The sequence below is a fragment of the Stegostoma tigrinum genome, chromosome 16, assembly GCF_030684315.1.
Source record: "Stegostoma tigrinum isolate sSteTig4 chromosome 16, sSteTig4.hap1, whole genome shotgun sequence".
Lineage (NCBI taxonomy): Eukaryota > Metazoa > Chordata > Chondrichthyes > Orectolobiformes > Stegostomatidae > Stegostoma > Stegostoma tigrinum.
In genome coordinates, this window is record NC_081369.1 from 9,596,333 (window position 1) to 9,619,450 (window position 23,118).

The 23,118-nt window shown below is 40.3% G+C and overlaps 1 protein-coding gene across 1 annotated transcript; it reads left to right on the top strand.

Moving 5' to 3' along the window:
• The first annotated feature begins 13,315 nt into the window (after positions 1–13,315).
• On the top strand, positions 13,316–20,636 carry LOC125460061 (HLA class II histocompatibility antigen, DRB1 beta chain-like). The gene is made up of 8 exons (XM_059651540.1): positions 13,316–13,418; positions 13,585–13,905; positions 15,036–15,356; positions 16,378–16,491; positions 17,019–17,062; positions 17,572–17,673; positions 17,867–18,001; positions 20,187–20,636. Exons 1-7 carry the CDS (start codon positions 13,364–13,366, stop codon positions 17,999–18,001), a joined length of 1,092 nt encoding a protein of 363 aa, XP_059507523.1. The 5' UTR covers positions 13,316–13,363; the 3' UTR covers positions 20,187–20,636.
• The last annotated feature ends 2,482 nt before the right edge of the window (positions 20,637–23,118 follow it).

Sequence of the window (23,118 nt, forward strand, 5' to 3'; positions counted from 1 at the left end):
GGTTCCCTGGATTTAAGTCATCCTTGTTCAACAGGCTTGTAATGGCCTTTCTAAAAATTGGTTAGGAAGTATTTAAGATTTCACCTCAGTGACTGACGATAATGGACAACAAACAAAAGTCTTTGCTGAGAGGCAGTTTCCTAAGGAGATCTGAATCCTTGAACTACCAATGAATCTACCCAAGCTGATTGGCAAGAACTATATGACAATTGAAAGAAAAACTTCTTTGTTAACAGTTTGCCAGGCACCTGGAAACAGACTTTAAAGGAAGGTTTCGGTGATACATGATAACAGCAATTCGGGACTGGGGTCTGAGGGTGAATGTTCATCATTGGACGAGAATTGTTTCCAATTTAGGTTCAACCAATCATTTCCATTTCCTCCCTTGGCATATTGTTTCCTGAACTTCAGGTGAGCTACAATGGAAGGTGATGTGGTGAACTCAGCCACTCAGGTTCAAAATGTAATCCTGAGGTGTGGCTGTACAGCCAAACTAGCGTGTCCACATCTTCAATTCCAGGAAATAAAAGTCAGTATGAAATCTCTTGGGCTGCCATATGAGGCAGACCAGACTTGGCTTTGACCACCCAGTTGGGGCGAGATATGTCTGTTTACAGTTTTAAGTCCGACACTGGAAATAAATTGTACCTTGGGCTAAATGGGTTAAAAATGCAGAAGTTAATGCTTGAGTTTTCATGGATACATGCTATACCAAGCTTGCTGGATTTTTAGAACAATTTAGGGCTAATACCCTGTTAGGTTGTGGGTCATCAAAATAAAGCTGGGAGAGGAAAAGTGCTCATCTCGGGGGGAGTAGTTCTCCTGATAATAACAGATATCAGGTTCGATTCAGTATCACTTCATTAATCTCAGTCTTGAAATACAACTCAGTGATTCAAGGAGATGCTGAGGGATTGGATTTTGATTTGAAAGTATGAAGAAAATAATGAAGAATCAAAAGCCAGGTTTAACTTACTTTTTCGGAAAGAAGCGTTTGAGGAACAGAGCACTGAGATGTAGTTGTGGGCCATTAATTGATTTTACAAGAAATGTACGTGCATTTGAGAAAATACCAACTTTTTGAGATGTCTGTTGAAGCTTTCTGAAGTGTTTCCTTTATTTCAATCCCTGCATTCATGTTACATTAGTCGCATTAGTTATCCCACAACAGCCAGTGCCTTGAAAGCTTCCACTGTTTTTGCCCTGGTAACATTGCATCCATCTCATCTACTCTTGATTCCTAATCAATGTGACATAGATGGCCTTTTCAGTGCCTCCTTGTTATCTATTTTATTTAACTAAAATGCACGAAATACCAACCATTTCATTATGAGTAGAGCAGTGCTCTCTTGGTGATAATATTTGCAAAGTACCAATAAGCCGTGCTAACTTCTTCAATTGTTCAATCCACTGTTTGGATCGTAATTCATCAGAATCAATCATCCACCAGCCCTTTAGTCATTGTATTTCAACAGTATCTTTTTGGACTGCCTTTTCACCTTTCAGTCTCTCTTTTGGTTTCTTTAATCTGTTTTGTTAATTTAACGTAATCTAACATATTTGGGCCTGATTCTTCATTCTGTTAACCACTTGGCTTCTGTCACATGTTGCTCCATCTGGCTGCTGACAAAGACTCTGGGCCAAGAATTAATAGTGGCATCTAATTGCTTAGTATTCTGAACTTGTCTGCATCATTTGACATGCTCAACAAAACAGTCATCCATCAATTGTCCTGTGTCACACTCAAAGTGGTTGCACAAATGTGACTTATCAGCAAACAATTCCTTAGCATTTAAAATTTAACACTGGCCCACTCCCTTAATGGCTGCTCTATTGTACACTTTTACCTTGCTAGTCATCTTCCTCACACAGCCCCATTTTTGGTTCGAGGAGAAGGGAGGGTGGGAAGCACCAATGTACTGTTTCAGTTTTAAACACATCTTGATATCAGGTTCTCTCAGACATGCAGTACAGTCATGATGACTGTGGCAATGTCTGCCAGAATTCTACTGTGATGACTCTCAGCTACCCTCTGATTCACTGTGCTTCTTTGCTGGGTCATGCGGTTTGTCCTGTGGAGGTCTCCTGTGTGGTCATGATGACTGTGCTGATGTGTCCCCGAATTCCACCATGATGACTCTCAGCTGCTCTCTGATTTGCTGCCCTTCTTCTTCATCTGGCAGAGGGTGTCCTGCAGATGTCTACTAAGCAGTCATGATGACTGTGGGGGTGTCTCCCTGACTTCCAATGTGATGACTGTTTGTCACGCCTCCACAGCCTGCTGTGGCAATGATTCCATACATTCTCCTTTCTCTGGATGAAGAAGTCGTGCCTTAATTCCTTTCTAAAGGACTTTTCTCTAAGGCTGTGTCCTCGGGTCCTAGTCTCTCTTGCCTTCCGGAGCATCTTCTCATTGTCCAGACTGTCCACGCATAACTCACAGCAGACTCCAGCTGCTGTCACACATATGGCCCCTGAGATATGAAGCTAACAGTGCAGAGGCGAGCCAGCTCTTGATTAAATTATGTAGAATCACAGTGTAAACATTGTAACTGTTACTATTCAGGAAGATTGTTCTCTGAAATCCTCTTGGAAACATCGAGACAAATATTAAAACTAACCTGATTTCTTGTGAATACTTTATATCACCAACGATTGGAAATTCTCTACAAACATTCTTTCTTTTGTATTCCATTGGTTTTACACAAGAAATTAATTGCAAAGAAACTCCATAAATTCGATCAAAATGTATGTATCTGCACCTGCTTATCATTGATACTTATCTGTCTTGTTTTTGTGACCACTGCCTGCCATCTTTGCACCCAGGCTATTATAATAAGTTGATATCCTTATGCCTGCACACAGATGTCTCCCAGTGTAGAGTCCAATCTAAAAAGCAAAACATCACACAAGCAGAGAAGGAATGCTTGAGAATATGATGCCTCTCATTTTCAGAAAATTACAATAACACATTTGTTTTAAAAAAGTGAAAACAATGGATTAAGCCACCTGGTTACATAGAATCTGCAATACTGCCATTCAATTTTCAATAGTAATTTTATGAGATTGCCTAACTAGCAATCCCTTTCATAGATTCTGAACGTGTGTCTCTTTTATGAAGACCTTACATTGAATATTACCTCAAGTATGTTTTTCCATCCGGTTTTATGGCAATTTCAACAGACATACTGAAAACCCCAATTTAGCTAATCAATGTTGCAATATTTTTCAGGCAACACTCACCATAATGCAATCATTCTTTCACTCTTGTAGCTAGTGTAGGAATACTACTTCACTTTGGGACTATTGGGAGTGTGGCCACTGGACTAATGTTCCTGGCACTCATGATCAATGCTGAAACGTGGTCTCAACTGATGAATAACAATGTTAAGTTCTACTGTACCCTCACCATTTAAATGCAAACTTCAGTGTCAGTGATATCTTCTTACCTGAACTGGAAATGAGAATTCAAATGAAAGTTAACATTGATAACGATATTATCTGTCATCAGCGAATGTCAATTATTTTGAAATACAGTTTACGGGAATGGTATGATTGCAGAATATTAAAAAAACTTTCATAGCAATATCGATAGTTATTTGTTTGATAAAGATGTCCCTATTGAAAGATGTTAAATTAAGTGTGCCCTCCTCTACAATCAGTTGCTAACTCATTCTGTTGTGGTTCAAACCCGAAAGTGAAGAAGGACGGGTGTCTGGGAAACGTAAACTGTAAAACAATGCAATATCTCAACTTATCCATCTTACAATGCCAACGGGACTGATCTCCCATACTAACTCCAATTCTCTACCTATCTCCATATTTGTTGACACTTTATTCATTTTGTTGTCGTGTGTTTTGCAAGAAAGTTAAATATTTCTCGTTTATCTCGATGTACCTGTGAGATATTGGCGATGAGGTGATTGGGCAGGACGGGGTTACAGTCAGAGATTTTTTACGGTCGCCGATGGAATTTAGAATAGAACGGCTGATACTCAAAATAAGCAGTGTCTCATTCGAACATCTACAACTAAGTTAAGGAGAAACTTACTTGGTTTGAATATCTACAAACTTGACTACCTCAGCCAGTTGCGTTTGCTCTATTCTTAAATAAATTAAACACTATGATAGAAAATTTCTGAACTTTCAGGAATTAAAGAATCTGTACTGCGTGGCAGTAACTGCAGCTGAGGTGGAAAACCAGGCATGTTTGCCTGCAGAGGGAGAAACTGTCTTCAGGGGACTTATTATCCGGTCTAGGTCTAAACGGTTACTGTGCTGTGTTTGCTCAGTGCAAAACCATTTCAGCCAATAATCAAGAGAAACCTCGGCGAACCTTTCTCTGGAGCTACAGAGATATCAGGCAGGCTAAGAACCCCCGAAGTTTATGCAATGAAGACGTTCAGCAATGAGATGGTTTTCCTTGGTCCGCAAACGATGCTCTCTTATATTTCAAGTAAAATGCAGAACAAAAACCTCCAAGTTGCGATTAGATGCAGCTTTGCAAAACCCTTGTTGCAATCCAGACTTGTCAATCATTTTTGACATTGCTTTCACGTTTCATGTGTATTTGCATTCGGGAATATGAGAACTAAGTAATTATTTCAAATATTACTACATTTTATTTATTCCAGGATATGCAAGACATAAACAAGAGCTGGCAGATTCTGAAACGGCAACGAATTTTGCTGTAATAGAAATAGTATAACATAGTCATTCCAGAATATTTCAATCTACTGGCTGAAATATCGGTCAGCTGACAGTAACTCTTTCAAACTATGGTGAGAAATGATGGTGCAAGTAATTATTTTTTAATATTTCATGGAAATTTTCCGGGTTACTTAAAGATGTGCCGAGGTACTAACTGATTGTTAATAAAACGATGCTTCCTCAGGTTTGAGGAAGCATATCTTAATATTGTAAATTTGCTGCTCATGTCAGTAATACTGCCCTCTTGCGTAAACGCTGGCAGTATTATATATTATCTATAGGCAGCACAGTGCTCCAATGATTGCATTTGTGTACACATGTATAGGTTATCGTTTGTGCGCCTCATCTCAAATTCTTGTCAACTCTTGTTGCAAATTGGTGAAAACCCACAGCTGTATATTTGTATTCTGGCACGTGTAGGGATAATGTACTAAGGCCGTGCATTTTATTGCATTGGATTTGATCAGAAGCAAGAAGTTATCCCGCCACAAATATGAAGGGGAAAAATACATTTATGCCAAGGTTGATTTATTGGCATAGATCACCAACATACGATTAACATTTATGCAAATATGAAGGCAATGGATTCTTGTGGATTGACACTGTTCACAACTGTGGCGTTTTGCAACCCTGCTGATAACAACTTCGAAGCACTGCCTAAAGCTGTGAAAATGATAAATTGGGTATATTATTATGAAACATTGGATTTGCAAGAAAGTGCAAAAATTAAGAGAAATATTCGAGAATGTGCCCAATTGTAGATAAACAAGGGAAAGTGGACTACTGACACTGTCCACGTGGAAACAATATAAATGAGTAAAAAACGTATACGCGCAAACGTCATTCTATTGTTGTCGATATTTTCTGATCAATATGTTAATGAATGATATTACACAACCTCTTTAGCAGGAGGGACTTGACGCCAAACATCTAGCCCAGTAGCAGCAATACCGACATTTCTCCACAGGAGATTTTGGCTTTATTTCTGTGTTGTGTCATGTCAACTCAGGTTTGTGAATAGTGGGTGATAACATTCAACAGAGATATAAGACATTACATTGATGTCATTACATGGAACGTTATCTACAGTAAAACGAAAATGCATTCAAGTATTTGTTTTATGTTCCGCTAAAGGTTTTTATGAATGAAAACTTTCTCACAAAATCTACTGCTATAATTTTTATATGAACTGAGTCAATATATTTCTCTGATTGTGGTTTCGCAATACTATGGTATTATCTGGTTTGTACAAAGTTCTGAATTCAACAAACACAGAAGCTATGCTACCTGCTAAAAATCAGCATGCTACCTACTGAAAATCAGGGTAGCTGATGGCCTGGTGGAATTATCATCAGACTGTTAATCTAGAGACCCAAACCATGTTCGGGGGACCTGGGTTCGAATTTCCCCACGTCAGATGGTGGAATTTGAACTCGATACGTACTTGGAGTTACGAATCTAATGGCTATGAGTACATTGTCGATGGTGAGTTGAAAAATCCTTCTGGTTCACTGATGCCCCTTAGGCAATGAAACTACCGTCCTTACCTGGTCTAGTGTACATGTAACTACAGCCCCACAGCAATGTGGCTGACTCTTAACTGCCCTCTGGACAATTAGGAATGCGTAATAGATGCTGACCTAGCCAGTGATTCTCGCATCGTGTGAATTAATAATAATAATAAATCCTGCTTTTTTCCCCTTGGTAAGTGATATTCTCAGGTCAGTGATTTGATTTCTGTTGTATTTTGCAGTCTTGTGACTGCCAGTCTTGTTTATATTACTGATATGAGATGGTTGAAGGTTCAGTCTATGGAACAATCCAAGAATCTCCTGTTTCCGATTCCCCCCCCCCCACCTTTTTGCTAATTTTAACCGTTTACCTAACTCTTATGTATTTATGTGGAATCATAAAATATCAAACCTTTTCTGGGATCTGACACTTTTCAAAGAATCATCCAAATGATTCCTCAAACAGCGCAGTTTTCTAATTTTGAATTTATAACTAATTCTTCACGTATTCTGCTTGCAATAGCGATTACACTTCGGTATTCCTTTGCCCTTTAATTAAAGAATCAATTGAATCGACTTAAGTTATGTGCCATTTTAAACTATTGTTAATTCAAAGTTATTATGATACAAAGTAAAACGAAATTTCTTTACTGGAATCTATGAAGCTATGATTTGATTGGGCACAGCTCTCTGCCAAAGGTACCGTGTTTTATTTTGCCACAATAGATTTTCCTGTAGCCATCTATTGTTTCAATATCAAAGCGATACAAATCATCGTGACAATGCATGAACAGAAGTGGTGGTCTACGTTAAAGACCACTGGACCACTGGACATATTGACCACATCAATATGTGGGTGAAATGTTAGCTTGACAGAATGCTGGATATTTTTTAACTTGATTGACGTAATCATCCGTAAAACCAATATCGACAATGGTCAGATGCTAATCAAGCTTGCTAGTTGCTAACCAACCAACACATTTAATGCTAAGTTTAATTTTGTTTATAGCAGGATACTGACAATATGTCTGGTGACGAATAGTAACAGCTTTGCCTCTGCATGTTTTGGTACTATATCTACACACACTGTTCAGATCCTACAAATATGCCATTTCATACTTTTCTGTCTAAATTTTCAAAATGTTTTCTTGATATTGCCGAAAATGTGAGTGCTTCAGCTTATATGATATCGATTTCCATTTTAGACAATCCATTTCCTTGTTCAAAACATTTTGACTGCTTGTGGAGAATTGGTCTGTTTTCTTATCCCAATCCCAATATTCCTCTGTGCATAGCGTATTTTAAATTTAACCATGTTTGGGTTTGGTTCGTTATATAAATTGCAGCCTCTCTAATATTCGGCGCTGAGGACAAGTCAGCACATTTCCTTTACTCAACAAGAAATTTTAGAGTAAGACAAAGTACTGACATAAAGAGGGAACGTTATTGACAAGTATCGTATTGTTAACAACAAACCTATCCTTAATAAATCTATTACAGGAAGATCAACCTCTTCTGAGGAGAAAAAAGATGAAAAATCAGAAGTCTTTTAACTTTAACACACTTTGTTCAAGTGACAGTTTAATGAAAAAAAGTAAGAAATCACAAGTTATCCCATTTACTGTTCTGATTCAGTAATTAATCTACAAACACCGAAGCTGCTCGAACTGACTGTCTTCCTTGAACCACTGCAATTGGCTGATTTCTCTTTACGATGATAATGACCTCGATTTCAAGAGAATCCTCTTTAGGAACCACTTCGCAGCGATAAAAATGACTTTTGATGGTCACCAACTCTCACACATATTTGGGAAGAGTTTCAAAGAAGGCAAGTGTAATAATTGGCTATTGCATTGAACGTTTTAGGAGGCTTACACTCAAATCTGAATATGAGTTTGCTACTTTAACATATTGAGGCAGTTCTTTGCAAGTTCGATTAACGAGAGGACACCTTATGAAAACATTAAGAAAGCGTTTCTTTGGGAACTTCACGGTACAACGCGAATGCGATGTTTGACTTCGCAAGAGAATTAGGACCAGAGGAGCATAATTTCAGGGTACAGGAATGGTCATTTAAGACACACATTAGATCTTTTTTTCATCCAGAGGGCAGTGAATCTCTGGAATTCTGTGCCACAGAGCATTACTGAGGCAAACTGAAGGCTGACACAGGCAGGTATCTGGACCAAGGGCTAAAGGAACATGGCAAAAGGAGAACTCGAGGATTAACAGGCCAACAATGATCTAATTGATTGGAATGATAGAGTCAATGGGTTGAATGGCTTAATTCGGCTGTTATGATTTATAATTGATTAAGTTTTGAGCAGGAGGAATAGACAGACATGAGCATTTCATGAGAGAAAAAGCAAATACTGACATTACATGATGTAATAAAAATACACTTTAGCTATAGAAATTGGAGAAAATTACAGTCATGAAGTCCATCAAGAAAATTTTAAAGTTTCTATTGATTCTCCTTATGGAATAGGAAGAAAAGAATGTGAAGGTATTGATATGTCAATTGACATATCATTGGGTGAAATGAAGTGGCAAATGCCACTTGGATATTGCCTCTGCAGAACAGATGGCAGATAGAATATTTGCAATTTTGTATCCCCATCGAAGAGGTTTATATGAATTGTGATGCAATGAGCAAGCTTGTATCGAGTGCATGCGTCTTAGTTCCTGAAGCATGCTGGCAAAAATATCGAAATCCAAAGACCGAAAATGTCAGGGATCAACATGAAACGACCTAGACACAATAGCCGACATGATGCTGTCACCATCTCAATATGGCATAAAAACAATTAATGTACAGCAGCATTGACTGGATGAGTATGGAAGCGATGTATCTCCAAATAAAACACGAGACAAAGCATGTCCAGCAGGTGGTGCTAAGTGCTTTATATCTGGCCATTTGGAACAATCTAAGAAATATCATGAAGAACAACAACTGCAAAACCTCAGTGAAGAAAGGCCAGGGGAAAGAAAATCCAGTTTAATTGAAATGAATAAAAACAAATATGATTCCAAGGAATTACTGAGACAGGATAAGGAGAAAGACAACTTTCCTAGGTAAAGTCAAACAGAATGAAACCAGAAAATAGATCATCATCTTAAAGTCGCAGTTTAATTTTAGATTACCTACAGTGTGGAAACAGGCCCTTCGGCCCAACAAGTCCACACCGCCCCTTGGAACATCCCACCCAGACTCATCCCCCTATAACTCACACACTCCTGAACACTATTAGCAGGGCGAATCCACCTAGCCTGTACATCTTTGGACTGTGGGAGGAAACCGGAGCACCCGTAGGAAGCCCACGCAGACACTAGGAGAATGTGCAAACTCCACACAGACGGTTACCCGAGGCTGGAATCGAACCCGGGTCCCTGGTGCTGTGAGGCTGCAGTGCTCACCACTGAGCTACCTTGCCGCCCCAAAACGAGATTCCTCGAAGCTCAGCCCTAACCAGGGCAGTAACTGGCTGCACCCGGAGTTGAACTCGGATCGCAGAGCTCAGAAGCCAGCGTGCTGACCACTATACCACAGCTGCCAGATTCTGTCGTACAGGCAAGCACTTTACCATCGCTGATGTGTGTGACAGTCAGGCAAATTAATACAAAGATAACAAGATAGACGTGTTGAAAATATAAATAGAAATAACTGAACATGAGTTAGAAGCCAATTCAGGGACATCTTTGCAGAGTGGCCACGTTTGGTAACTCCATATTCAAGGGTTTTCAGTCTCCTGGAAGAATAGGCAAAATTGTAAAGGAGATGAAGTAGTTTTGTTCACGAAGGCGAGTATCAGTGTACAACCTGGAGTGGATTCAGTTCAAGTGAAAATGCAAAATAGCACGGCAAAGACTTCATGGCTGGGGCTTTTCTACATGCCACTGATTTGCTTCAATTGGGCATTTTGCGCTGTAAGTACAGTAGACTAGATTCGGAGAAGCGGTGCTTCACTTGGAAGGTGTGTCAGAGACCTTGGATATTGAGGAGGAAGGAAGTAAATGGTCAAGCATTAAACCTTCTGTGCACAGGATGAAGGGTCTAGGCCCGAAACGTCGGCTTTTGTGCTCCTGAGATGCTGCTTGGCCTGCTGTGTTCATCCAGCTCCACACTTTGTTATCTGGCACGTAAGTAAGCGACTGGTTCTCGCATCCTGTTGAACGGAGTGGAAATGGCAGATTACAGACCTTTGGGTGTGGGTTCTGGTGATCACAATGTCGTCGCCTCTACATTGCAGAGGTTTTTTAATGATTGAGATTAGATTAGATTCCCTACAGTGTGGAAACAGGCCCTTCGGGCCAACAAGTCCACACTGCCGGTTGAAGCATCCCACCCAGACCCATCCCCCATAACCTGAAGCGCAGACTGAGGAATTGATTTGAAGAACATGTGCGTTTTGTCTGCAAAAATGATCTTGAACTTCCTGTTGCCGATCACTTCAATACGCGAGTGTTCGCTTGCGAGTATCTTTGAATCGGGCTTGCTGCAGAGCTCCAGCGAAGTTATTGCAAGCTGGATGAGTAACATCTCATTTTCTGTCTTGGGACACTGGAGCCCTCAGAACTCAATATAGACTTCAATCCTTTAAAAGGATAAGTACCTTCTCCCCTCTCCTTACCCCAAACTGCAAACAACATGAGCTGCTATCATAACCAACCCATTGGAAGCTACCAATGGTCCAGGTCATGAGGAAGAAGCTGATTTTGGAAGAAATGCTGACAAGAGTGTACAAAGTTATTAGAAGTTTTAGTAAAATTGAAACAAAAGAATCACAATGCTCTGTAAAATAGTCTAACGCAACTGCTTGCATTCTGCCAGGAATTTCCACATTGCTTGATTACAATGAAGATTTTTTCCTGAGCAGGATATTTTGTGATCTAGGTAGTTTAAAATCAATATTGTCAGGGGCATTGATGCACACATGTAGAGCAGATGAGCCGCGAAGCTGGCCTGCCTGGCTTACAGTTAAGGAAGCTATTGTGCAACACTAGATCGCTACCCCATGTCCTCCATTGCATCTACACAAATTAAGTGCACATGTTTTTATGGTTGCATAATTTAGCAAATATTTCGAATTAATGATTCTCCAAAGGGAGAGTCACCCTTTATTTGGACGGAATGCTTCGCACCACTTCTCATAAGGAAAACATGCAGGTTGCGCCCTCGAGATGCAACGTACCGCTGCATTTTGTCTTTTTTTTCTTTTTCACTGTTACTTCATCAGAATTTGTTGCATTTCTCCGCTCAATTCAACGTGTTTTCTGCTCAGTTTTCAGTCTGTCACATCAAACTCAAATGACTCCATTCGAAGGCGCATGTCTGTTATAAATCCCTATGACAGTGGCTGGTAATATAATCACCATTTCTCGATGGATCCTGCCCTTCGGCATTTCAAACTATTGATAATGCTCTGCAGCTTCTCCTCTATTATCCATTACAATCAGGTTGCATTCATTGTCAGGCCGTGGAACAATATCAGAAAGTATAGTTCTGAGAGAAGTTTGTTCACCCAGACATTGTGAGCCTGTGGAATATTCTGTAACAGAAAGCAGTTGAATGTTTTCATGAAGGCGTTAGATCCCCTTTTCTGAGGGATAAAGAGGTCAAAGAGTGTGGGAAGGAAACAGGAACAGGGTATGAATTGGATCATCGGCCACGATCATATTGGATGGAAGAGCAGGCTTGCAGAGCCAAATGGCCTTAACCCTGCTCCTATCTGTACCAACCTGGGTTTCGAAAAGGCAGAACATATCTAATTTATATGATTATGACTTTACTAAAGAATGGGCAATGTTGATGAGGACAATGCGAGTGTTTTGGTATCTGTGTAATTTCTAAACATTTCAAACACTGTTACAAAATAGGGCAGATAACAGGCCCATTATTCATGGAATCAAAGCAAAATGGTCGTAGTCGCAGCAATGTCAGATACCAGAGAGAATCGCAAGCATACAATGTCAAATTAAAGGAACACTTTCAAATGGAGTTCTGCAATTGGGAGGACCTGAGACTATCTGCGCACTGCTTGGTGAAATTGGCAATGTTCAGAGAGCAAATGATTAGTGTGATATCCAATTTCAACGGCGTTACTATAATGATAATAACAGTGTACCAAGGCAAGGATATTGTGGCGCAGAATTTGCAAGAATGATAAAAAGAATTGAAATTCTTGGCGTTTTGTGGAACGATTTAAATTCCAACTTCAAGCTGCACTCAATTGATTATTTTAGAAGTGCATTCATTGTCATTAAAAAGAAACGCGGCAATCGACGTGCGCTGCCAAAATCTGCGAAAAGCAGTCAGCTAAAAATATCAGGGAGTCTCTGTTTTTATGATGATCGGAGCATAAATACTAGAAAGAACGCCAATAATTCCACAACTCTACTTTCATAAAATGAACTCAATGGATTGCTTAACATTTGTTCGACCTTGCACAAAGTTTAAAGTTGCATTGGAAATCCGGCATCCCTGCCGTTACAGCGTGCCAACGTGTCTGTCCTGGTTTTTGTGTTGCTTTACAGAACTGTATCTTCCACCCAGAAAATTTTAGCACTGAGGAAAAATTCCAACTCACTGAGAGATTGCTTCCCAAAAATTTGCCTGATTCCATGGATGGAAATGAGTGGTAAAGCCCCGTCTATTGCCGTTCAAGACGAAAAAGTTGAGAATTCAAACCACGAGAGTTCTGAAGGGAATGCATAATGGCCAACTGAGCCCATTGACAGAAACTCCAAGCATCAAAGCCTCCGATTATCGAAAACGTGAAAACGATGCTACGTGATCAACATCTGTGGTCAAGACCTGGATGTCCTCATTAAAACAGTGATGGAGCCAGATCTACCTGCGTTTAGAAAGAATATGGGCATTAGCAGCGTTAGTTAACTCTGCATTTGAAAATCAAATGTCTTTTGCTCTTTTGCATTACTTGATAAACACGATTTCAGACGTGACATACACACAGAAACTGCAAAATAGCTTTGACCATACGAGACTCAAATTATCGACCGCACTCACAGGATGTTAAACGTCATTGCCACGTATCTGATACAGTGAGCAAACTGGAAACCCGTCTTAGCAGTTACTAAAGCGCGTAGCTGCACAGCGTGGTTAGAACAAACCATCATTAATAATGCCAGCGAGGATGATTTTTTTCTGCCTGACACTACTCGAGTTTATTCTTGCTGGTACTTTGGTTTTTGATTCACAGAACTGCTTTAATTCATTAAAGACTTTCGATGCAGCTCCTCCTTCCATTAAATAATCTTAATTCATCTATCTTGTTAAGAACTTAACTCTCCTATCTTTATGCCGAATACGACAGTTAACTATGTTTTATTTTGTTTCTGACAGCTGCGGACCACACTTGTTTTAGGGTTACTCAAATACCTAAAAGAGCAGCTGCGAACAGACGGGAAGACATTACCTTCTACTGTACATTCTCAATTTGTCAGCAAAGTTCAAAGCCAAATGTAATTTGGTGGAAGCAGGTTGGGAATGAACGTGTTCAGATTGAAGCCAGTGGTAGACAACAATTTGGATTTGAAAATGAAGCAACAGCGTTCCTTAGCTTGCTGCGCGTTGATATCCAAGATTCTGGACATTATCACTGCACGGTGAATTACCAAGGAATCGGTCAAAGAAGCGGAACCCCGTCCCAGCTATTTGTGCGTGGTAAGTGAGAGCGACGCTGTCTGAAATAATTTGAAATAACAAGATATTTCCTGATCGCTGATTTCACCAATATTCGCGGTTAAATCGTGTCCAGTTATCATTTATACAGGAACCTACCCTTGATATTTCAGTTCCGTTGAAAAAAAGTAAAATTAGACGATCAATATCACCGGTAGAAAACTGAAGCTTTTATAAATATTAACAATTTACACTGTAATTCTAAAGACAGCCTATACACTATGTGCTTTTTGCCGATATACAAAACTTCCGATGTACATAGGCAACAAGAAACCGCTTTGTCAGGCTATTCGTCCACAATTCTTAGTCCCTGGTATGTTATTGAAGTCGTGTGACTGCCCGACAATTATTTTTTCTGAGATTGAAGATTCTAGAAATTAATTCTCACATTAATTTCACGTCATAATTTGAAAATCAACATGAACTTATTTCATGAGTGAAGGAATCGATGCAAAAGAAACACACAGTTTGACAGATACAAGTAGGTTGAATCACTGACCTAGAATAAATAAAACAACGCAGAGAATCTGTAGCAATAACAAATTTGCTGGAAAAGGTCAGCAGGTCTGGCAGCATTTGTGGAGGACAAAACAGAGTTAACGTTTCGGGTCCGGCGACCCTTCCTCAGAACTTAAGGTTCAACTGATTCAATGTGTTTTGTCAATTGAAATGCCTTGTTTTTGAAATCCGACTGATGCAGTGATCTTGGGGTAATCGGCAATCTGCAACTTCACCGCCATTATGCACTTGAGCTTAAAAAAAACACCAGGGCAGACGAGCACAATTTGCTTTGTTCCTTTCTTGTGCGCAAGCTCAATTTAATTAATTTATTCAAATATGCGACATAAGCATTGCTAAGCATTTTGTAGTTTTGTTCTGCCGAGGAAGGCCAAGTATTGGATTTGATAATTCAAGTAAAAATGGATAAAAGCCGCTGCCTGGAGAGCTATTTGTTTAATTAACTGAATGTTTGTACATAAAATTAAGTTGAGAAGAAACTGCACTTCTGAGCATTGTAATTATAGGAATGCATAGCGTCTGTAAATCAGCCTCAAATTTAACAATTTCTGATTTGTTCCAGTAACTTGGCTTTGTTCAATCTCTGCTTGCAGTTGCTCCAGTCCCACTGAAAATTACGCCCAAGTTACATGAAGAAAATTCACTTGTGTCTTTGACCCTTCTGTGTGAAACAGCTGCATTTTATCCGGAGGATTTCACCCTCGCCTGGTATAAAAACGGCACGAAAACTACAGTCGGTATAAATACGAGCAAGGTGCAGAACAGTGAGGGACTGTATGAAGTATCCAGTTCTTTGTTTGATCCTCATCCTCCCTCAAATAATCTCAAGTATACCTGTGAAATATCTCACATCTCCCTCAAGACGCCTGCTGTTGTAACCCACAGTATTTCCACATTTGGCGGATTCCAAAAAGGCGAGTTATGCTAATTATGAACAAGATTCATCGCACAATGCGTGCATTTCATAGAGCTAATCCACGATACTTCCGTGGAAATATCTCCTTTAAATGCATTAAAATAAGTTGAAATGTGAGTTACGAAAGTGGCAAAACTTTACTGGCATCCAAATTCCTTTATTTATGGAGTTAGTGTTATGTTCAGTAATGAGCTGTTCTATCCGTTTCTTATGTTTTGTCTTTTTTGGCCGTCGTTCATTGTCATTATTTCCATGTTAAAAATGCTTTCTTCCTACTAGTGCCTACTTTTCTTGTACTGTTGCCAGTGGGCTACATTGTTTTATTTGGTTTCGCTCTGCTTTCTAGCGCTGCATTCCCCATTGTTTGTGTCCAGGGCAGAATTCTGAGACTTTATCTCTTGTCAAGTGGTATCTCCCACCCGGCCACGGGAGTTTGGTTGGGATCAATGTCACATATACCACAAGGCCTGTGGGATGCCTCGACTGTCTAAAGTGCGTCAGATTTAATGTATTAACGATTTGCTCTCTTTGGCAGCAGTTTGTCACCGCACAAAACAATAATTAATTACATCTACCCCATAAAAGTCCTTTGCTACGCAGTGTGTCGTCGATTTATTTGTACATGGTTCTTAACCATTTGCCCCGGTTCTCAAGTTGGTGAAGTCAGCAGTGAAATCATGCCACTAATTTCAAAAGGGCATATGTTAAGAAGTCAGAAAAGTCAAGAAGCCCAACACTGTGGTCCACAGTGAATCAATCTATCATGTAAGCCTACACTTCCAAAACAATTTTTCTACATCCTTGAACAGACAATCTATTTCTGAGATTGATTCAGAATTTGCGTTTGTTGGAAGTAGAAGTCACTTCAACATTCAACTGAAATAATATTTGGCACTTCAGCTTTCTCATTGCCCTTCAATAGCGCGGTGCAATTGAAAACACCATTATACTGTAAGCAAGAAACTACAGCAAGACTTTTTCAAACATCGTCAGAAAATAATGTCCTCTTACTTTTGCAGAGGAGTGCAATACTCCAGTCGTCTTATGGGCCCTAATTTCAATCATGGTGGGATTTGCGCTGGTTGTGCTAATGGCTGTAATTGCAAAGCGGCATGGACTTCGGTTTAACAAAAGTAAGGTCGACTGCCAACTCTCTTGATCTTCGGTCTAGTTGTAGTCTAAGGATAACAAACGGGCGTAGCGCGGAGTAGTACGGAAAGAGAAAATATTTGAAATTGAAAATGCAATGGGTTTATTTTTCAGCGCGCTCAGATTGCTCCAAATACAGTTCATAAGGCAGAATTGTTCACACATTTGTGATCAACACGTTAATTTCCAGATGCATTAGGTTCCAATATAAAAACTGTACTGTTCAAAGCAATTAATGAAATGTGCCGTGACAAACACCAAATTGGCAATTTGATTGTTCTGCCGAGGAATGGTTGGTCCTTGAAGAACAGGAGGATTAAGAACACATGGTAACGATGCAATACCATATTGTTGGCTCTGCTGCTAGCAATATAAACATTGTGTTGTGCCTCAACTGCGCATTCGAAGCCTCTTTTTCACTTGGAATCAGAAATGTAAAGCTTCGTTTTCCATATGAAAACTGGGTTAATATTTCTATCATGCAATATAATTAAATTTTATTGATATATAGATAAAGAAGAATGCACAAGGCAACCGGATGATCGTGACAAAGTGGTAAGTTCATTCCTTCAACCTGGTAGGTGTTTGCAATAAATTGAACGATTGCAAAAATGGAAGTAATATGTACTAATCACGTCAGAGTATTTTATGATTGTTTGTTGAAGGACGTGTTCATCCAATGACGTTTGAAAAACTGTTGGTACAAGATTGTTACTGATAAAGAATTTTAGTTGGATTTTAAAAATCTCGTTATAACTATGAGAATGCTTCTAACTAATAACACTTTAAATCACTCAGTCATTCTTTAGTTTTGGACACAAATTTACTGTCCAATGCTGCTGCCTTTTGACACTAAAATAGTATGTTCCAGAGTGAATGTGAAGAAGCTTTGCTTGTTATACTAGTCACTGTGCATTAATATTTGTATGCACGGGAATAAATCTGAAATGAGGATTCTGCTAGTGATCTCGTGCCCAGGTTAAAAGTGTTCAGTGCTTTTTGAAAGAATTGTTGAAGACATGAAATAGGAACTCGATGAAATATTTTCTTTTTGGTCCTTGCAGGTTGCCGTGGCTCAAGATGTGCAATATTCTGCAGTCCATTTCAGCAGAGACAAAACAGCTTCAACACACACATTTCAAACAGAGAGAAACATGAATAATGAGGTAGGGCTGACTAACAGAAGAGTTTAAGTCATCAGTATAATATGGCGGTTCACGCTGTCGATGAGAACATTCACCTCTGTTGACACTGACTATGTGAGATATTGAGAGTTATTTGCGCGTACTTCTGATGACCACTTTGCAGAAATCTTGTAAAAAGACACATTGCCAATATTTATAAATGCTGCTTTTACAGGACCCACAAGACGCAATCGGTAATACGGTGACGTACACCACACTAATGCTGAATAGTTCAGTGAAGCCGGAGGTGTACCACATTCCCAAAGAAGGCACAGAGTACGCTGCGTTGCAGACTGGAAGACGAAAATGAGTAAGAGAAAATATTTAAGTACAAACAAGAAATAACAAGCCATAACAATTTGGATGCGGAAGATACTGCTCAGACATAGACTGACACGTTTTTATTCTTTTCTGCTTAGAACTTCGGGCCTGTAGAATCTCTTATCTGCAAATAGGCATTGCAGTCGTATATCAGACAGGAATAGTTATGAACTATCACTCTAATATCAGCTTAATCTCATATGGTTGTTTTGAATTGCATCGGTGATGTGTGTTGAAAGTATGTTGCAAAGACGCTTTGCGTGCGGAGGGCTCTGCCCCTTAAGGACTTCCGCTTCTAGTTTCCGGTTTCTTGTATCCTCTCAGAATCTATGCTTTTCCCTTCTATTAATACAGGCTCAAAGCCAAGCTGCTTGGTCTTGCAGGTGAACAATTCCTAATTCATGGGGCATGCAACCTGGTGTATATAACGTGCTATACCAGTCTCACCCTGCATCATTTTCCAGCAGTTTCTGTGCCAAAGTGACGTCATGTGCAGCCAGCAGGCAACCGTGTCTCAACATCTTGAAGAAACAATCCACGGCGGCAACAATCATTCATTCACGATCGCTTTGCACATTAAGGCATGAGCAGCCTGCAACTTCACTCTAACTGACTCTAAGATCGGGTATTTGATCAGAATGGTGTTGATCAGAGTTGCAGTCCAAGGACTGGGGCATGGTCAGTCTTGTAGTTTCATCGGGATCAGTCCATGGATGAAGGCAAACGCAATCATTCAACAACATGGGCACAACTAGTCCAGGGCTTTCGGTTCAGATCCATCCACAGAAAGAAGTATGAGGAAACAAAATGTCAATGGCGGTTAAGGTGTAATGGGTAGCGTTCAGGAAAGTACAGTTGACACCGAGATGAAATCAGTCACGTATGATTTAAATGGCGGAGCAGGATCGAGGGACTGAATTTCTTGCTTTGGGTTTTAGTTCTTATGTTCTTACCATTGTGAGTTTTGGAATCCCTTTCCTTAAAAGGCAGTGGATGCGGAATTTTAAAGCATTTTAAGGTAAAGGCTGATATATTGTTGATGACCAAGGGGATGAAAGGTTATCAAAAATATGCAGGAATGTAGAATTGAGGATAAAATTAGATCTCCTGTGATCTTATTCAATGGCAGAGCACGTTTGAAGTTTAGAGTAGCCTACGTTAGTTTTTATGTTCACATCAACATAACTTGGGAGGCAGCAGCCACTTGAAGGAAACTCGGGAATCTAGTTATGTAGTTTGGGTGCTACAGCCTCAATGGGAGAAAGGGAGACTGACAATAGGGAAGGAAGTTTGAATGTTTTTTTGTGCCAGCATAGTTTAAAGGACGCTTATAAATGGACTCAGGGACGAGGATAGCTTGTCCACAGTTACGATCACCATGGCATGAAGGAAGAGAAGTGTGAGACCATACCTGGTATGGTCACCTCATGTTCCAAGGAACTTGAGATTGTGGGGTTGCATGAAGGTGGGCAGGAGGTGCATAGTGCAAACCCATGTAGACAGGTTATGTGGGTACTTATAGAAATTTAAAACAGATGGAATTTCAAAAGAAGGGAGATCAGGAAAGTAGAGTGGATGTTCTGGGGTTCTCACATGTTGAGGTGACTGGAAGCCACTGAGCAAAGATCCGTCACTGTTGTCTTCAATCTTGCTGAAATTGTAATGCGTGAATTGTGAAGCATAATGGTGAAGAAACACATGGAGATAGTGTCCCGACCTGTGAGTGAGGGGACTGTATGAATATGCCGATATGAGTCTTTTGAAATGGAAACCACATTGTACATATACCCCTAAATGATAAAAGACCTAGACCTGCAGACGTCTGTCTCTGCCTCCCTAACCTGTTCTTCCTCTCACCCATCCCTTCCCCCCAACCCAAGCCGCACTTCCATCTCCTACCTACTAACCTCATCCCACCTCCTTGACCTGTCCATCTTCCCTGGATTGACCTATCCCCTCCCTACCTCCCCACCTATACTCTCCTCTCCACCTATCTTCTTTTCTCTCCATCTTCGGTCCGCCTCCCCCTCTCTCCCAATTTATTCCAGAACCCGCTCCCCACCCCCCTCTCTGATGAAGGGTCTAGGCCCGAAACGTCAGCTTTTGTGCTCCTGAGATGCTGCTGGGCCTGCTGTGTTCATCCAGCCTCACATTTTATTATCTTAAACCCGCAGACTGCCTGATCTCTGACAATGACAGGATATTAAACCATAAGGATATCGACCATCCACACCAGTATATTTGCATGGAGAGGCTAAGGAAATGTGTCAGGATATCTCACCATGAAGGACAAAGATGTCAGCATAAGGCATTGCTCAACATTCACATTGTTCATTTCCCTTCACAGGATTTCGTTTCCTTCCTGTCCCTACCACTATGTCAAAGCGTTGTCCCTGGTTTCATCAGAGGGAACTGGCCTCAGCAGTGGAAACTGTAGGTCTTGGACGTTTTGTAAGGAACGCTGGGATTTCTGTGTCAGAAATAATGTTTTGATTGCAAATTTGAATGTTAAATAGCTCAATCGTAAGGCAATACAAAATTAGAAATTTTGTGCTTAACATTTCCGCATTTATCCCAACTTTCACTGCAACACCAACAAAGAATTGTTCTATTTTTCGATACAATGCCTCTGCTCATATTGTGAATAAAGTATGTTAAGTAACATAGTTACAGATCATAAATCGTTTGAAAGTTTGTCAATGAATTTCAACCAGACAAATTTGTGTAATAAAGTGATCTGTTGCAACAAATTCATCATCGTACCGTGTGATTAACAGCGTTGACGTGAATAAAGCACTGTTTGGCAGACAGGAAGCATAGAATTTCAATGCATTCATCATTTTTGGAGTTTTCAGGCAGTTGCTATTTGGGGTAGCACAGGGATCACAGCTTGGGTCCCAGTTATTCACAAGACATATTTATAACATGGATGAGGGAACTAAACGTAATATCTGCAAGTTTGCAGACGCGCACAAAGCTGGATGCGAGCGTAAAATGCAAGATGTTTGCAGCGATGCTTCAGTTTGATTTGGATAACCTAAGTGAATGGGCAAATGCATGGTAGATCAAGTATAATGTAGATCGATGTGATGTTATGAGTTTAGTAGCAAAAGCTGGAATTCAGATTATTATTTCAATAATTGTCAATTGGCAAGGAGAAGGGGCATGACGAAATGAGATTTGGGTATCTTTGTACATTAGTCACTGAAAGCAAGCATGCATTTGCATCAGGTCGTGAAGAAGCGACTAGTTTGTTGACCTTCAAAGCAAGTGGATTTAAATAGAGGAGCAGGGATGTCTTACTGACAATGTACAGGGTCTTGGTGAGACCAACCAAGAGTTTCGTGTGAATTTTGTTCTCCGTTTCTGAGAAAGCCTGTCCTCGCAATACGGGGAATGCAACACAGTTTCCAGACTAACTCCTGGGATTGCATAACTGACACATGCATACAGATTGAATCGATAAGGACTATATTCACAGGAATTTGAAAGAATGAGGCGAGATTACATAAAAATCTGACAAAACTGGACAGAGTAAGCGCAGGAAAGATGCTCCGATTGATCAGCGAAGCCAGAACTAGGGATCACAGACGAGAGATGTGGGGAAGGCCATTTAGGATTGAGATGAGGAAAGATTTCTACATCTCGAGTGGTGAGTCAATGGAATTCTCTGCCAAAGAAAGTGGGTTAGGCAAAATATTAACTGTTTGCACGGATGAGTTCGAGATATTTCTCCAGGCTAAAAGTATAAAAAGACGCTGAGGGAGGCGTTGGGAAGAGAGTGAGAATTCAGCCAACTTGGATTCAGTGACTAGGATGATCAGCCAATGGTCATGTTGAATGCCTTGGATGGCTGAATTACCATCTCTTACTTTTGAGTTCATCTATTTTTGTTTTAAGGTCATGAACAGGCGATTTCACACATTTTATCAGGTAGCTACCGCTTTTCTAGCTGTAGGAAAACAGTTTGAAAAGTGGTCACCAAGAGCATAAATTTCCATTACTACAGCTAAGAACTGTCAGGGCATTTTAAGCATTCAGAATGGACAATTATGCATTGACATCGTGTGTAATTAATCGAATTAGCTGTGTTGCTCTTTAGGAATTTTGCTTTGAATACCTGTGGAGTTTGGCGTGAAGTGGTTTTTTGGTATTTGCATCATTAACGAGCATGTTTGCGCACCCCTCTGTTTCTGTTAGATGCTCCATTGTTCATGAACATTCACAAATAGTTTTAAAATGACTCGTCAGCTATGATCTGATTGACTCATTGTGGGACCACAACTCTTTCTATTCATGTGGTCGCCATTTAATAACGCACATACGATCCTGTAATGATTTTCCCAGTGGAGATGGTTTAAGGAACAGTTGTTGGGAGTGATGAGTAAATATGTCCCTCTGAGACAGGCAAGACGGGGTAAGATAAAGGAACCTTGGATGACGAGAGCGGTGGAGCTTCTAGTGAAAAGGAAGAAGGTAGCTTACATAAGGTGGAGGAAGCTAGGGTCAAGTTCAGCTAGAGAGGATTACATGCAGGCAAGGAAGGAGCTCAAAAATGGTCTGAGGAGAGCCAGGAGGGGGCACGAGAAAGGCTTGGCAGAAGGAATCCGGGAAAACACAAAGGCATTTTACACTTACGTGAGGAATAAGAGAATGGTCAAAGAAAGAGTAGGGCCGATCAGGGATAGCATAGGGAACTTGTGTGTGGAGCCTGAGGAGGTAGGGGAAGCCCTAAATGAGTTTTTTGCTTCTGTCTTTACGAAAGAAACGACCTGTGTAGTGAATGAAACCTTTGAAGAGCAGGTGTGCATGCTGGAATGGATAGAGATAGAGGAAGCTGATGTACTGAAAATTTTGTCAAACATTAAGATTGACAAGTCGCCAGGCCCGGATCAGATTTGTCCTCGGCTGCTTTGGGAAGCGAGAAATGCAATTGCTTCGCCACTTGCGAAGATCTTTGCATCCTCGCTCTCCACTGGAGTCGTACCTGAGGACTGGAGAGAGGCAAATGTAATTCCTCTCTTCAAGAAAGGAAATAGGGAAATCCCAGGCAATTATAGACCGGTAAGTCTCACGTCTGTCGTCTGCAAGGTGTTAGAAAGGATT

Excerpts from the sequence above, each read along its gene's own strand:
- LOC125460061 (XM_059651540.1), top strand. The coding sequence starts at position 13,364 with ATGCCAGCGAGGATGATTTTTTTCTGCCTGACACTACTCGAGTTTATT. Across the intron at positions 17,063-17,571 it reads CGGATGATCGTGACAAAGTG|GTTGCCGTGGCTCAAGATGT; the intron begins GTAAGTTCATTC and ends TGGTCCTTGCAG. Across the intron at positions 17,674-17,866 it reads AGAGAAACATGAATAATGAG|GACCCACAAGACGCAATCGG; the intron begins GTAGGGCTGACT and ends CTGCTTTTACAG.